The sequence below is a fragment of the Monodelphis domestica genome, chromosome 1 (assembly GCF_027887165.1).
Source record: "Monodelphis domestica isolate mMonDom1 chromosome 1, mMonDom1.pri, whole genome shotgun sequence".
In the NCBI taxonomy this organism is placed as follows: Eukaryota; Metazoa; Chordata; class Mammalia; order Didelphimorphia; family Didelphidae; genus Monodelphis; species Monodelphis domestica.
This window is the reverse complement of record NC_077227.1, coordinates 112,246,032-112,263,060: the sequence shown is the minus strand read 5'-3', so window position 1 is coordinate 112,263,060 and position 17,029 is coordinate 112,246,032. Positions and strand designations below refer to the sequence as shown.

The 17,029-nt window shown below is 38.7% G+C and overlaps 1 protein-coding gene across 1 annotated transcript in view; it reads right to left on the bottom strand.

Moving 5' to 3' along the window:
- COL17A1 (collagen type XVII alpha 1 chain) overlaps positions 1-16,210 on the bottom strand; it is a 66,015-nt gene extending 49,805 nt beyond the window's left edge. Inside the window, exons 1-4 of the mRNA XM_007479075.3 lie at positions 16,045-16,210; positions 4,663-4,725; positions 2,563-2,607; positions 497-601 (exon numbers count right to left, since the gene is read on the bottom strand). Of these exons, the coding sequence (XP_007479137.1) occupies positions 497-601; positions 2,563-2,607; positions 4,663-4,714 (202 nt within the window). The 5' untranslated portion in view covers positions 4,715-4,725; positions 16,045-16,210. The remainder of the gene's footprint in view (positions 1-496; positions 602-2,562; positions 2,608-4,662; positions 4,726-16,044) is intronic.
- Between the last annotated feature and the right edge of the window lie 819 nt (positions 16,211-17,029).

Here is a 17,029-nt window from a genome sequence, read left to right as displayed (position 1 = left end):
GAAGAAAATTGTTTCCCCAGGAACAATGGTTTCTTATGGGAAACTTGACTAGTAGAGTCTTGCAAAATGCTGTATTCTGATAGCCCACCGTGAACCCAAAACTGAAGGTTCTTTTGTTGTTGCAGATGGTGAAATTAGAAATTTTTTTTTTAAAGTGATACATTTACTTGAAAGGAGATGGCTTAGAGTTGGGGGAGAAGGAAGTGATGTGAGTTAAGTGGGCAGATAAATACTTTCTCCAAGTCTTATTGATTAATTATTAATATTTACATTGAGATTTTAATGTGACTGATCACAAATGCTGATTATTTTTAAGCCACATTGACTTGGGGTTATGTATTCTTTTAATGTTCCCTTCTCTTGAGAATTTGGGTATGTGGATAAAGGTGTTATCGATCTTTCTGAACACATTGCTTAGGTGTGCCCTCTCTCCAACTTTTTTTGGCTTGGATTTCTATCTCTGCACCTCTTGCCCCTCCACCAATATTGTACTTACTGGAGTTTATGTAGCCACTGCTGCCATGGGTTAAACTCTGCTTCTCCAGCCGGCTCCCTCCACTGAGAGATGATGTTTTGGCATATCCATTACTTGTCCCTCCTTCTGCCAGAAGCAAGAACCAGTTTAGAATTTGGCAGGGAGGGAGAGGGAATAGGGTAGAACCTGTCTTCTCTGAGGATGTCCTTAGAAATTCTTGGCCCATACTCATCATCCCCTTTGCTTTGCAGACCCTTCTTTATGCTTTTGTCTTTGTATCTCTAGTCCAGGGATTCTTAACCTTTAAGATCTTAATCTTAAAAAAAAAAATCTTAACGGATCCTTTCCACCTATAGAATAGGTTATTCCAGAATAATGTTTTAAATTGTATAAAATAAGATACATAGAATATTCAAAAGTAACCATTATATTGAAATATAGTTATTTAAATATTAGAAAATATGTACACAGATCCTCAGGTTAAGAACCTCTATTCTAATACCTAGTGTAGTGTTGGAACATATTAGGTGCTTCATAAATAGTTCTAAAAATACTATATGAATGTATTATAATTTGTTATAATTGCATAATTACATAATAAAATTGTATAATCTTGTGGTTTTAGAACTGGAACATATTTTGGTGATCATTCAATCTCATTTAGTAGCTGAAAAACTGAGGCCAAGAGAGGGGAGTGGTTGCTGCTATCCTCTTATTGTTTCATGACTCTATATACAATTTTCTAACTAGACTGTAAATCCTGTGTGTAGAAGAGTTATGTCATTTCCCTCTTGTATTTCCCACATCGAAGACTGAAGCACTCTGTGAAAACTCAATAAATTGGTGCTACTATTAGTCTCACCTTTGGCTTTAGAGCTAACTAGCCTACTGGGCTTAGCTGGTTTTTAAATTTTAAACCAGAGGGCTTGAGGACTGCCTATATACATTTTAAGTTATTCCCATTAAGCTCATAATTCAACAAACATTTAAAATATTGAATTTAATGTGCCAAGACCTCTGGATTTTGAGTCACAGGATCTGGTTTTGCGTGACCTTGAATTATTATATTCTCATATTCTCACAAGTCAGTTCATCTCTACTGACCTCACTTTCCTTATTTCCAGAAATGAAGAGGTTGGACTAAATGATCTCTAAAGTCCCTTTCCTTTTTAAGTCCGATGGGACTATGATCTCACTTTAATCAAAATGATGAAAATGCCGTAGTATGAGTCTTTCCAATGAGACATAGTAAAAGCATGCATTAATATTGTATCCTTCCCCAAAGACAGTTGTACCAGGATGTTGTGGCTGTCTAGGGCAATTGGTCATTCTGAACTCTGAAGCATATTTCCGACACTGTCTCTGCGTCATAACTCAGCATACCTCAACTTCCAGCTTAATTCAAAGCATCAGTGATCATGTCTTAATCATATTTGCATTCTACACAGTATTTGGCATAGAGTCCTCAATAGAATAAATAGCTTAAAATTGGATAAATACTTGCTTAATTGAATTAAACTGAGTTGAATGCTTATTGTTATTCGGATTATTGCTGGCTACTTAAAGGAAAAACCATCAGAGTCTTTCCCTACTGTCTTTTCTACCCTTAACTCCTTTAATTGGAACAAATCCCCATTTTTCTTATGGCAGGTAGAGACAGAGGCACTTAGCAGATGCTCACACATGTCAATAGTGTCATGAATCCTTTTTTTTGGTTGGCAAGTAACAGTCCTACAGAGTTTTATGTTTTTTGGTTTTAAATGAGTATTCTCAAGTGCCAAATTTATCCATTTTAAGCCATTAACATAAAATTATCAAGCAAGCAATTGGGGCTTCACAATTCAGATCTCTTTCTTGCCAGAATTTAACCCCAAATGCTCCCATGTGCTCTTGGACAAAAAGCTTGCCTCTGACTATGTATAAATAGATGTAAAAGTCATTCAGGACATCCATGATAGTGATGATTTTAGATATGCTAAATCTGGACTTAAATTCTCATAAAATTGTGTGAATATAAACATACATAATATAAACCATATCACAGGCTTGATTTCTGGTGGAGAGTATATGGTAAAATAGCTACTTACTTGGTGGCAAGGATGTAAGTCTTGTGGTTACTGTTTCAGTGATAACTAGGGAAAGAAAAAGAAAGAGATGAGATGGTGTGTCCGCAGACATCGCCTTCTAACCCTGGGCAAGGAAGGGGTCAAGTAGGACTACTGCCTGCCTTTGTCTAGCTATATTACATTACTCTCTCACATAACTATTTGATAGAGTTCAAAGATGTAATTAGGAATTCTGGCACTTGAGGCAAATGTGTGTGTGTGCATGTGCATATGTGTGTGTGTACGTGCATGTGTGTGTGTGTGTGTGTGTGTGTGTGTGTGTGTGTGTGAGTGTGTGAGTGTGTGTGTGTGTCCCAGTTAGGTACATTCAGTCCCTAGGGAATCCATTTCAAGTCTCTGTTCTAGCCCCAACCTTCTAGGATAAGGAGAAACAGGAAAGATGCTAGAGGAAGATGGGCCATAAGTAAGGGATACTGTGCTGATGACATCTTTGATGCTGGTGGCTCCTTGAAGGAGAGGGAGGGGGAGGCAGTAACCCTGCATTTTGCAGGACTGACAAACCAGAGGACAAGTGCAAAGAGGAAGTAGTATTGGTACCCTGGGAATAAGTCCTGGCTCATCCACCCTAGTTATGGCTATGTAGAGGACACGATTGGAGCAGCAGCATAACGGAATCTGTGTCCTCATGCATCACGCCACGTTAGGGTCCTGCTGTTTCGGGTACCCGTGCTTTGTACTCCTTGGATGCTCGGCAATATGACTCATAGCAGCCAGCAAAACCGAACATTTCCAAGTGAGGTGTTTAAAGCCCCTTATTCCACAATGGAAGCCTGTGCTATGCTAGGTTTGGCATCGGAAAAGGCTTTAAACCTCTTGCCATGACTCATTCTGTCTCTCCAGACTGCCCTGAGCTGCCTCAGCTGGGGCAGGAGGTTGGCACGAAGCCTATTGTTACTTGTGCTTCCTTGAGACTTGGGGGCATGGACAGGACGCAGCATGTTTCGGCCACAAACAGGGATGCTCTTAGGGCACATAAATCCCTGTGTGCCCTGCTCCCAACGTCTCTCCAGGGGAAATCAGGGCAAAATGAATAAATGGCGTAACCCTGAAGGAGTCCCAAGAGGAGAATGTACACAATGAGGAGGGGCCCCGGAAAGTGGACGCTGGGAGTCTGAGTCTCAAATTTGTCTCTCTCAGAGATGGCTGGGGGGGGGGGGAGGTTGTCAACAGTCTGATTGCCCCTATCTTGGTCTTTATAAAACTGCCAGGCATTTGAAGCGATTTCTTTCTCCATAATAATAATGATAACAATAATGATAAGTAGGTAGCGTTTATACAGTACTTTAGGACTTGCAAAACACATAATGTACATAATGTAACCTCATTTGATTCTGACAACAGCCCTGTGACATAGATACTGTTACTTATAGATGAGGAAACAGAGGTTGATAGAGATTATGAGCCTTGCCAAGGCTCCTACATCTAGTAACTAGCAGAGTCATGCTGCCTCAGTTGTTCCAACAGGAGCATGAGATTACCCAAGTAATAGAGTCAAGACAGCTTTCACAGATGGTGTGGAGATCAGAAAAGAATTGGAGTTCTTTGGGATTTCTTGATACAGATCCCACTTCGAACTTAAGGATTCCAGGTAAAAAGTGTAAAGAGTGACAGACCTGTATTGAGGAAGACCTGAGTTCAAATCTTGTCTCAGACCTTTAACTATAATACCCTTGGCAGTGTTTAATTTCTTTCCATCTCAGTTTCTTCATCTATAAAATGAGAATATTAATATTACCTACTTCACAACAGCTGTAAGGATCAATTGGGATAATATGCAGAAAACACTATAACTCTTAAAACATAAATGGAAACTATTTTTATATATTTTCATGTAGTGATATTGGAAGATCATAGAAAAACATTAGTTTTCTATCTGAGTTACTAAAAGGGAACAGTTGAAAACAACCCAGAACATTTCCCTCATTCATTTTTGTGGCATTTTCTATTTTTGTTTAAAAAAAATTTAGCGTAGAATTGGATGATGATGTTTTTGGTACGATCATTATTTTCTGAGCAGGACTTTAACCATTAGAGTGCAAGCTTGGAATCTGCTGGTCTTACCTCTTTCTGTGACTTCAGAGCCTTCTCTCCTGCCTTTCTTGGTACCATCCATATCATAGCCACCTAAAAGGGAAATCAAGAAACCAGGAAAAGTCATTTTTTTTATTGTTACCATCTGCTCAAGAACAGTTGAGGCTCCCTATTGCCTCTAGGCTAAAACTCAAACTTCTTAGTTTGGTAATGAAAATCCTTCACCATCCAGCTCCCACTGAATGATTTGACATTATTCACTTTCTTGCACTCTGGCTAAACTGGCCTGATTATTTCTTAAATTTAGAATTCCATCTCCTATCTCAGTAACTTTGTATGGGCTATCCACCCCTATGCTTGCCCTGCACGACTTCCACACTTCCTTTTAGAATATGTTTCAGTCTACAGGATTTAGTTTATATGCCACCTCTCGAGGAAAACCCCTTATCTCACTCCATCCCAAAGAATTTAAAGTCTTTAGGGAAGGGATTGATTTTTGTTTTGTTTTGTTTTTCTATCCTCAGTGCCTAATATAGTGCCTGGCACACAGTAGGCATTTAACAAATGGTTGTTGCTTGGATAGGACTAGATCTCTCTAAGAGAGGAGAATCCCAAAGCTTTTATGGCACAATCACTTAATTACTTCTCTGTCTCCTAACTCCTACTTGGAATGTGCTCCTTCTCCATCTCCTCTTCTTGACTTCCTTCAAGGTTCAGCTAAAGAGCTACCTTTTACAAGAAGCCTTTCTTGGTCTTCTTTAATACTAATGCCTTCCAGGGTTCAGTGGATAGAGATCCAGACTTTGAAATGGGAGGACCTGGGTTCAAATATTATCTCAGATATTGCCTGTGTGACCTTGGGCAAGTCGTTTTAATTCCAGCTGCTTCGCCTTTACCACTTTTCTGCCTTGGAACCAATATTTAGCATTGATTTTATGAGTAAGGTAAGAGTTTAAAAAACACTAATGCCTTCCCTGTGAGAGTCCCTCTAGTTTACCTCGTACAACATATTTTATATCTATCTAGTAGCTTGCATGTTGTCTCCCCATTAGAATGTGAGCTCCCAGGGGCTAGGGTGGTTTTTGCCTTGTTTTCTATCCCTATCTTATAGCCCGGGTTCTGATGCACAGCAAACATTTCATAAATGCTTGTTTGGTTACATATTGTGAGGGGTTTTCAACCACCATATGCAATTCTTATATGAGAAAAGAAGATTTTTCAACTTTAGGTCTTTGATATAATTCTTAGGATTCCATCCAAAGTAATATCCATGCTGTATAATAAGATGAGAATAATACAATATAATATGGTAGCACTCAGAATTCTGTTCCTTTGGGCCAGAGCCTTTCATTCAGGCAGTGGAGAACTTTGAATGCTTATCACAAAGTTATTTCTCTAGTGCAAAAACATATCCTGCTGGAGAAAATATAATTTTTGAAATGGATGTATATCTACCAATGACCTTTGAATGACTATAAGAGACATCCATCAAAGGAATCGCCCAGAGGTTCTTTTGAAAAGCATATTGGATGGTTCATGATTATTATTGGGCCCAGTAATATTGCTTGTAATATTCTATATGGATCTGTAAGGATCATTACTTAGTTAATGGCCTGATTTTATTTATCAACACAGTAAGCCTCTTATTTTTCCCTTCTTTTCCATTTTCTCTGCCATCAGCCTAGTTTAGGACCATATTATTTTTCATCTGAACTCCTTTAGTAGCTTCCTAAGTGGTCTCCCTGCCTCAAGTATCTTCCTGACTCCAACTCTTTCCATATTCTCAATTTGTCATTGTTCAGTTGTTTCAGTCGTGTATGACCCTTTATGACTCCATTTGGGTTTTTCTTGGCAGATATACCGTATTGGTTTCTCAATAAATATAGTTTCCAATTTTTTCTCTAGCTCATTTTATAGATGAAGAAACTGAAGGGTTAAGTTACTTGCTCAGTCATACAGAGTCATACAAGTGATAAGTGTCTGAGACCAGATTTGAACTCATGGAGATGAATCTTCTTAACTTCAATCCTATTGCTCTATCCAATGTGCCCACCTACCTGTCCTTCATTCTCAATTACTCAGCTGGATCTATGATCTCATTGACATAGGTATTCCCTCCAGTAATGTGGGCCACAACCCATTCACACATGTCCTTACTGGATGGCTCTTGCCCATTTCCTCCCTTTCTGTTAAATTAATCTGTCCAAAACTCATCTCTAATTGAGTCACTCCTCAAAAACTTCAATAACTCCACTCCTTACTGAATCAAGTCCTAATGCCTTGATCTTAATACAGGTCTCCTTTTGCCCATCCCTTCAGCCTTATCTCATGCTGCTTCTTTTTCAAGGACACTTATCAAATAGTGTTTTATATATATATATGATATATAATATATATATATATACGTATATATTTGCAGTCATTTTAGTAATGTCTGGTGCTTTGTGACTCCATTTGGGGTTTTGGTGCTAAAGATAATAGAGTGGTTTGCCATTTCCTTTTCCAGTTCATTTAACAAGTGAAGTAACTGAGGCAAACAGGATTAGCTAGTAAGTGCTTGAGAATAGATTTGAACTCAGGTCTTCCTGTCTGCTCTATCCACTATACCATCTAGCTGCCCCACCTATCAAATAGCTCCAGATAAACTCATTGTCCTCTATTCACACTTGGCCTTTTATTGTTGCCATTCCCCCCACTTACAATACTGTTCTCCAACTCTCTCCACCTTTCTATACCTAATGGAATCTTGCTTTTCCTTCAAGATCAAATGACCTTGAACTCATCTCCATGAAGTCAAGATCAAATGCCACCTTTTCTTTGGTAGCTTTCTCTGACCTCCAAATCCCAGTACACCTAATGACCTTTCTACCTCCTCCAAACTCTCACAGCACTTGTTTATGTTGTCTTTGGGCATCAATCACCATATACTTTGTTTTGTAGGAAGTCCTTTCTCCCCTTCTGGATTGCAAGCTCCTTGAGGGTAGAGACTATGTCTTATTTAATTTCTGTATCTGCCATAGTTTGGTGTCAGAAAGCCCAGTATGAACTGAATTTTGTAATAATTGACCAATACAACATAAAGGAATATATAATGTTAAATTAAGTGATGATTTTTGTTATAAACAAGATCAAGGAAAAGATAAGATCCATACTTGGCAAAATTGGAAAGATGGCATTTTGCCACCTGTTTTCTTTATTCAGAGTGAGAAGAATAGAACAAAATAGTTAACTAGGAGTTGCAACCCAAATAAGTAAAGAAGTATGTAAAGAGCACCCACATGCTCTCAGCTAGTTCAATTGATCTAGTTTGAAGGAATTCTATCTAATATAGTGGATTCTTTTGGTAATTTCTGAGGAATCATGGTGAATGAGAGAGGTGTTACGGGTTAGGAGGTGGCCGAATGTTGCCTCATTTTCCAAAAAAGTTAAGAAGTTATGCACTTCAAACTATAGGCAGCAAGTTTGCTATTGATTTCTGGGAAAGTTCTAGAACAGATTAGGAAAGACATTTATAAAGAAGTGATCCTAAAAGAATTAATGTGGATTCATTAAGAATAAATTATGTCTGAATAAGCTCATTAACGGTTTTGAAAAGGTTACTAGATGAGTAAGTTGTAGAAATCCTCTGAAAAGAGTACATCTCAGTTTTAGAAAGGCATCTGGGGTAGTCTCACATGATTTCCTTGAGTACAATATGGAGAGGCATAGTCTCAATTCAGTTAAGTGGGCTCAAGACCAATGGGTTGACTGGATCCAAAGAGGGTTGATTAATGAGAACATTTTCAGTGGAATGTCACAGGCATCTATCTTCCTCCTGTCCTACTGGATGAAGGCATAACTGGCATGTTAATCTATTCTGAGGAGGACAGGAAGCCCAGAAGGGTAGCTAATGCAATGAATGATAGAATTGGGATCTGGAAAGAGCTCCACAGGTTGAAATGATGGGCTGAACCTAGCAAGATGAGGTTTAACTGGAATAAATATATGGTCTTGTATTTAGATTTTTAAAAACCTCTCTGCATAAGTATAAGCTAGGGAAGGCATGGCCAAAAGGCAGTTTATATGAAAAAGCAAACAAAAGGACCAACCTCGGGTGCTGTAAGCTCAATATGAGCACAGTGAATTATTGAAAAGAGTCAATAGCATCCAGAATGGACAATTGAGGTAATAGTTCTGCTGCACTCTGCTCTAATCAGAACCCAGCTAGAATGATGGAGTTCAATTCAGGGCACCACATTTTAAAGGAATCACTTGATAAGGAGGAGTATAGAGTGAAAGGCAATAAGCAAGGGAAGAGAACTGAACACAATGTCATATAAGACTGGTTGAAAGAATTACAGCTGGGTGATATAGTGGCTAGTGCACTGTACTTGGTGTCAGGAAGACATGAGTTCAAATATGACTCCAGACATTTATTAGCTGTGTGAACCTAGGCAAGTCATTTATTCCCTATTTGCCTCAGTTTCCTCATCTGTAAAATGGAGATAATAATAACACCTTCCTTGAAAGGCTGTTATGACAATAAAGTGAGATAGTATTTGTAAAGTATTAGCAAACTGGAATGTGCTATATAAATACTATTATTATCTTTAATCTAGAGAAGGGATGTTGCAGGAAAGAGATGTCACACTTATTCCTGGAGGCAACAAAGAGAATATTAGACCATCCAATATGCTGGGAGTGTTCAGGACAGGATTTATCAATGCTTTGAGTAGGATTTGGACAGGGCTCCAAGGTTCCTCCAGTTCCAAGATTCCATGACTCTACAACATCCTCCCTTTACTCATTTCAGGCTATCTCTTGGCTCTTGAACCATGGAATAAGTTCCGTTTCGAAAGCCCTTTCCTCAGAAAAATCCTTCTCTCTCTCTCTCTCTCTCTCTCTCTCTGTCTGTCTGTCTGTCTGTCTGTCTGTCTGTCTGTCTGTCTGTCTCCTCTCTCTCTGTTTCTCTCTCCCTCAGGTAACATTAGGCTCATGGAAAAATAGGCATCAGAAGAATTCCATTCAACCTGTACAATATAGATCCTGGCCAACTAACTGCACCAACTCTCACTGTTTTTTTCAGAGACAGCTTAGCTGTGGGCTGAGAATGAGGCACTACAGAGCAGATTCTGGCTGAATCTGAAATGCCACAGAAAGTATGTATCCCAGGGCCAAGAGGAGGAGCTCAATAAACAGGATCATTGATGCTAGTCTAATTAAAATGTTATCCTTGACTTGTGATTTGAACTGATTTCTAGAAATATCATGTATAATTTATATCACACAAACTTAAATGGAATGTAACATCTTTCCCAGAATCCTTCATGTGGGCACTAATTGAAGGCACTTTTAAAATAAAATAAAATAAATAAAAAATACTGAATGATGGATTAATGACTTTTCCAGAGATAATAATTTCATTGCTCTTAGAGACTGCTGGGGGCAAACAACTGGTTATTTATGGGCACCTTTAATTGATGTCAAATGAGGTCACAAAATGGAGGGTTCCTGGTATAATGGAAAGAGTTCTGGATCTAGTCAGATACTTGGGTCCAAATTCCAGGTCTGACGTTTATTAGCATCATGATCTTGGGCAAGGCACTTAGCCTCAATGTGTATCAGTAAACTCCCTAGGGTCAAAGAACCAAAAATTGTAAAGGACATTAAAGACTTATTTGCTATAATCTCCTTATTTTACCGATGAGGAAACTGAGTTACAAAGATGTTACAGAGAGTTACAAAGGAGTTACAAAAAAGCAATTTGCTCGAGGTCACAGGGGAGGTTTCATTGGAAGAACTTATCTATTAAGTCCCAAATGATATCTTTTGGAGGAAAGTGAGAGAGAGACAGAGAGAGAGAGAGAGAGAGAGAGAGAGAGAGAGAGAGAGACAGAGACAGAGACAGAGACAGAGAGAGACAGAGAGAGACAGAGACAGAGACAGAGACAGAGACAGAGACAGAGATAGAGTGTATGTGTTTGTATGAAAAAGAGAGTATATGTATGTGTGTGTGAAAGAGACACAGAAAGAATATGTGTATATGTGTGTGTGAAAGAGAGAGAGAGAGAGAGAGAGAGAGAGAGAGAGAGAGAGAGAGAGAGAGAGAGAGATCTTAGGCATGGTGCTAAATACAAAGAACCAAGACAATTCAAAGCATGTATATATATGTATATATATATATATATATATATATATATATATATATATATATATATATATATATATATATATATATATATGGAGAGAGAGAGAGAGAGAGAGAGTGTGTGAGCACTTTGGTCCCCAATGTTTCTTTTCATTCACTATTTGCCACAGTATTGGAATTTTTGAGACAAGCCAAGGGTGAGATTGTGGGAAGCTTATGTGCCCTCAAAGGAGCTGAACCAGTCAGTTTCTGACCAATGCCCATAACATTGGCTATATAGGGATAGCTGAATAGAAAATTTGCAATTGGAACTATTTCTCTGCCCTGTACTTTGGAGACTTCATGCTTTTGGTAAGACAGTGCCAAGTTCTGGTTTCAAGGCTTGGGTAGAGACCACGTACACATCTTCCCTTCTCTTTACCCGGCTCCCATCTCGAGATGCTGTTGTTCATGTCTTTATAAGGCACTGTCTCAGAAGGAATATTTTTAAACTGACATACTGTCAGACCTTAGAAATCAAGTTATGAGAAATACTGGGATGAAAGAATGAGCCTATTCACCAGGTCCAAGATGGATATTCTAGTTCCACCAGGATATGCTAAGTCAAAGTACTGGGGATGCCAAAAAAAAAAAAAAAAAGCCCTAATCCTGAAATCCCAGCTTTTTCTTTTACTGACTGTGAGACGCTGGTTAAGTGATTTAACCTATCCGAGCCTAAGTTTCTACATTTAAAAAACGAGGATAGTAATATTTGCATTGGCTACCCAGAGTTGCTATGTGAAAAGTACTTTGCAAACTTTTGAAGTGACATATAAAATGAGCGATTATTATTATTTTATTAGAAACGAGTGTCATTGAGCTGCTCTATAGCTATTTCTTATGGGAAGATGCATTTTATACATAAGGTATGTTTTTAAGATTTGACAACACCCAGTAAGCCAGCTAGGTAGCACAATGAATAGAATGCCAGGCCTGGAGTAGGGAAGACCTGAGTTCAAATTTAACTTCAGACACTTCCTAACTGTTTGATTCTGGGCAAGTTACACTATCCCCATTGTCTAGCCCTTTCTTCTCTTCTGTCTTAGAATGGATACTAAGACAGAAAGTAAAAGTCATTTTAAAAAAAAGAAAGAGAGAAAAGGGGCATTTCTCTGCAATATAATATTATTGCAATCATTTGGGTCCATTTCTAAGGACTGCCACCTACTGTTTTGTGGAAATAAAATCATTTTAGGGAAATCACTATAAAACTTCTCTCATAAGTGATCTTTTTTAATACAAAGACAGCTGGGTGATTTTTATAGATAATAAGCCATCTTAATGATAGGACCTGAGAGGCAATGGAGGAAGGAGAGAGCAGAGTTCATAGTTAACCTCTGCCATTTACCGGTGTCTAACCACAAGCAAGTAATTCATCCTCTCTGAGGCTCATATTCCTTATCTTTAAGAGGAAATTGGGTCAGTTAGGTGGTGCTCTGGATAGAGTGCAGGACCTGGAATCAGGAAGGCTCATTTTCTGATGTCTGCCACTTATTAATTGTGTGACCCTGGGCAAGTCACTTAACTCTGTTTGCCTCAGTTTCCTCATCTGTAAAATGGGCTGGAGAAGGAAATGACAAACTGCTCTAGCATCCTTACCAAGAAAACCCCAAATGGTGTCATGAAGAGTGGGACACAACTGCACAACAAGACGGAGTTGAGTGACTATTTGATAGGGATGACATGAGGACTAAATCATCTAATATACCTACACAATATTTGCAACCCATAAAGGGCTATGTAAATGCAATTTTGTTCCTGTGACTGCTAACAGTCAACTTTTGATGCCAGAAAGAGGAGAATCTATATATTTTTTAGTTATTATTTTTAGAAACAAATGTATATTTTTTTTGCTAAAGGCTTACAAAGAATGTGTGCCTTTTGTTTTCCTTCTATTCCTCCATGATCGATAAATTGCTAAAGTTTAAAAACAATATACACAGATGTGTGCTGGAAAATGTTTTAACATTTTTTGAAAAAAAAAGAATACATGACAGACTTTTAACTTTGGTATGTCTTATTAACAATTATCTAGAGATAACTAAGTGGCTTAGTGGATAGAGTGACCGGCCTGATGATAGAAGGTCTTGGGTTCAAATCTGATTTCAGATATTTTCCCAACTGTGATCCTAGGCAAGTCACTTAACCTCAATTGTCAAGTCCCTATCTTTCTTCTGTCTTAGAACTGGTACTTAGGGTCCATTCTAAGACAAAAGGTAAAGGTTTCAAAACGGACAAACTCCCCCAATTATCCACCACTTTCTTTTGTCCAGACAATCAACAAAACAATAAATCAAGCCTTGATTTTCGCATTTGCTTATTTCTAGGGTATGATTGCTTACACAAAAACTTGTAGAACTTGTGAACTTGTAGAAGTAGGCTCTTATATTTCTGTATTTCTACGTACACACACTCACACACACACATATAACTAAATAACTTAAGGAATGAATAATAATAACTAACACTTAAGGTTTATAAAATGTTTTCCATTATTTTATTTGTTGTTCACAACTTTGTGAAGTAGGTGCTGCTATCAACCCCATTTTACAGATGAGGAAATTGAGATTCAGAGAGGCAAAGTGATTTGCCAAGTCTTAGCAAAGATGGAATCTGAACTCAGATCTTTCTCACTCTTCATACCAAGAAACTATTTTGCTGTTAGACTACATTGACTGACCCCTTCTATTTGAGAGGATTAAACATTTCAGAGACACATGAACTTAAAAAGGTTGTCAAGTCTGGATTAAATGGGCTACTTTATCAAAAATTGGGTTCTCTTTACTTGGAAGTCATCAAGGAAAGACCAGGTCACCACTTGTCAGAGATGTTATTAAGGATTTTTTTTTCATATATATTTTGGATTAGGTGACTACTGAAATCCTTTTCAACTCTGATTGAAGAAGCAATTCAAATTCATTAATCTTTTAGAGGCAATCCAATAGCACAGAACATATTAATTGGATTGGCTGAAAGTGATAATAATTGTGACAAAGGTCATTTTAAAAAGATGCAGTCATGAAGGCAGTTCAATGGTTCATGGATTGAGAACCAGGTCTAGAGATGGAGAAGATTTAAGTTTAAATCTGACCTCAGTCCCTTCCTAGCTGTATGACCTTGGATGAGTCACTTAATCTCTATTGCCTAGCCCTTAGTGTTCTTCTGCCTCAAAACCAATTGGTGATATTGATTCTAAGACTGAAGGTAGGGGTTTAAAAAAAATCCCATCACACCCAAACTGTTGGCTCTTCAGCAGTAAATGATGCCTGACTACCCTGAATCTAGGGGACAATGAAAGCTTTCTGGCCTTTTTTTCTCTTTGATTTTTAAGTCCATGGTATTTCAAAGAAGGGGATTGGAGAAAGGGGAGCAAGAAACTTGTATTAGGTAGATCAGTGCCAGACCAGAAATAGATCTCACTGAATCAGGGGTAGTATTTTCCAAAAGAATTAAAGCAAGGAACCCCTTGGGGCTTTGAAATCCATTGGCAGAGATTTGGGCATGGATATGAAGCATCCTCAAAGATAAAGAGAGGATTAGAAAAAATTTAAAGCAGAATAGAGAAGAACATAAATTATTGTTATAGTCTCAATACTTTGAATATTATCTTGCAAATGGTCAAACGACATTTGTTGACTTGTATTTACTAGATGCTTCTGCTTGTCTGAAAGCCATAGCAAATGCCATAGCAAATGAATTTCTACAACCCGAGGCCAAATTTAGCACTAGACATAAGATACAGCTTTAAAGAAAATCACTGGTTGTTTCTTGTTTCAGTGTAATTGTATCCTTCCAAGGATGGTAAACTCCCGTTTGAAACAGGTCTACTTGTTTTTATTGTCCCCATTTAAAATCTCATCTTTTTCTCTGGTAGCCTCTGCTGTGACTGGTGTCTCTGAAGCATATTCCTCAAGAAATGTACATCCATCATGGTGAAATTCTGAATCTAACTTGCATTTTGTTTCTAAGGCGGAACATTCTATCATAGAAGGAATGACTTTGTCTTTCAAAGGAACCTTTTATTTTCTATTTTGGATGCTTTCTGAATCAATGAATACAACCAGTGCAATTATTTCTTAAGCTTGTGCTTAAGAAAAATGGAAAGTCCAAAGAGAAGTTAGAGATTTGGCAATTATCAGCTTAATTTGATCCAAGACAGGCAGGGTGAGGAGAGCACTGGATTTAGAGGCAGAAGGCTTAGGTGCCTATCCTGCTGTGCTAATTAGCTGAAGGACCTTGGAGAAGTCATCTAACATCTTTTCCCTCCCCTATAAAAGAGTGGGGAGAATAATACCTGCCCAGCTTGCCTTTTAGTATTCTCAGTGGAAGAAGAGCTCCTAGCTAGGGCATTTAATTTAATCTAAACAGAGGACCCTGGCTACAGTCCTCATGATGGGACTCAGAGTTTGTTCTGGATAATAGTGTGAGTCAAGACCATTCCAACAAGTCACAGTTATGTTAGGATCTCCAGACTGGCCTTTAGCATTTCATGTGCTCCCTGTGCCTTCTGAGATAGTCCAGAGAGAGGGATAGTCAAGGCCTCAAAGATCATAGATTTAAAGATGGAAGAGACCTTAAAAGTCATCTAGTCCAACTATATGGTATCATTTTACAAATGGAGAAACTGAGACCCAAAAATGTAAAATGACTTCCTGGAGAACATACAAGCTGGGAGGGGTTATTCCTATCCAGGTCCTCTGACATAAATCAGTACTCTGTTGATTTACAAAGCTAGTTTCCAACTAAAAGGGGAAATTTTATGCTGTGGAAAGTTATACCAAGAAAATCGGGCTCTCAGAGCCCTTCCTGACCTCTGCTTTAGCATTAGTGATTCGTTCTCCCGTTCTATCTGCCTTTCTCCCTCATCTGAATATCCTAGCGATGTGCCTTTGCCAGATCAGGCTCAGATTTAGAGCTGAAAGAGACCTCACAGGTCATCTCATTCACTCCCCTCATTTTGAAAATTGGGAAATTTGAGGTCAGTACAGGCTACCGTAGCAGAGGTCAGACTCCAGCGTAGGCTTTTACACTCCACAGCAGCAGTCTCTCTACCGGACCACGTTACTTTCTAATACTTAAACAACAAAGAAACAAACTGTCCCTGGAGGAGCTCCATCCCGTGCCAGCATTAGTAGCCCCTGCTGATAATAACCCCAGTTTCCGCTTAATGTAAGAGCCTTAAGGTTTACTAAGCACTATATGCATTGGGAGAATCTCCAATCAAATTGTCCAAACAAAAGACTTACCTAGATTGCTTTCCTGAAGGAATGGTGAATGAACCGCTTTAGATGAAACCCCCCTCTCGCCTCCCCTGATGTTTTCTACTAAAAATCTGCAGCGAACACTTTTTATCCCGCCCCAGCAAAGGTGTGTTATGGCTGAGTGATCTTTCAAATATGCTGGCTTCTCTCTCCCGCCCCCTTTTCTCTTTTCGTAGCTCTGCTCCCAAACATGCCCTGACAAAGGTGTGGCGTGGTTTACAGCTTCACTCCACCCTTCCAATTATCTGACACTTGCTGGATACAACTGGAGAAAAAATCTGCCTCCAGGAATCAAACTTTATAATGCTCCTTCCTCACTGCCTAGGCAGATTAATCTTTTATAGGTTTACAGAAAAAAGGAACAAAGGTTCAGTAGAAAGGAACTGACTAGGAGTAGCCCTCTTTCCTCTAAGATAGTCTACCTTAAATACCACTACAGGTTGGGAGCTTACATCCTATGGCTAGGTTTACCCCACGTTCTAGCCTATGGCATCAGGGGTGGGCTCAGGTTGGCAGGGGACAGGTACAAAAGGTCCCAGACAAATTGTGAGATATGAGATGTTGTAGTTAAGACTTGCCTCCTCTTTCCATGTCTCTATTCCACTCCTCCACTTTTGATGCCTCCCTCCTATCTTGGCCCAGGTCCTCTCCGGCTGCCCCAGATCTGCCAGTCAGGAAGGAAAGCATCTTGCTAAATTCATTAACACTTGGGGACTAGACACTTAATAAGTTAATTAAATCTCCCAGGAAGATTTAGAGTTTCTTTGCTTTTCCTTCTTTCCTTCCTTCCTTCCTTCCTTTTTCTCTTTCTTTCTTTCTTTCTTTCTTTCTTTCTTTCTTTCTTTCTTTCTTTTTCTTTCTTTCTTTCTTCCTCTCTTTCTTTCTCTAGTTTTCTTTCTTTCTCCCTTTCTTTCTTTCTCTTTTTTCTTTTCCTTCCTTCCTTCCTTCCTTCCTTCCTTCCTTCCTTCCT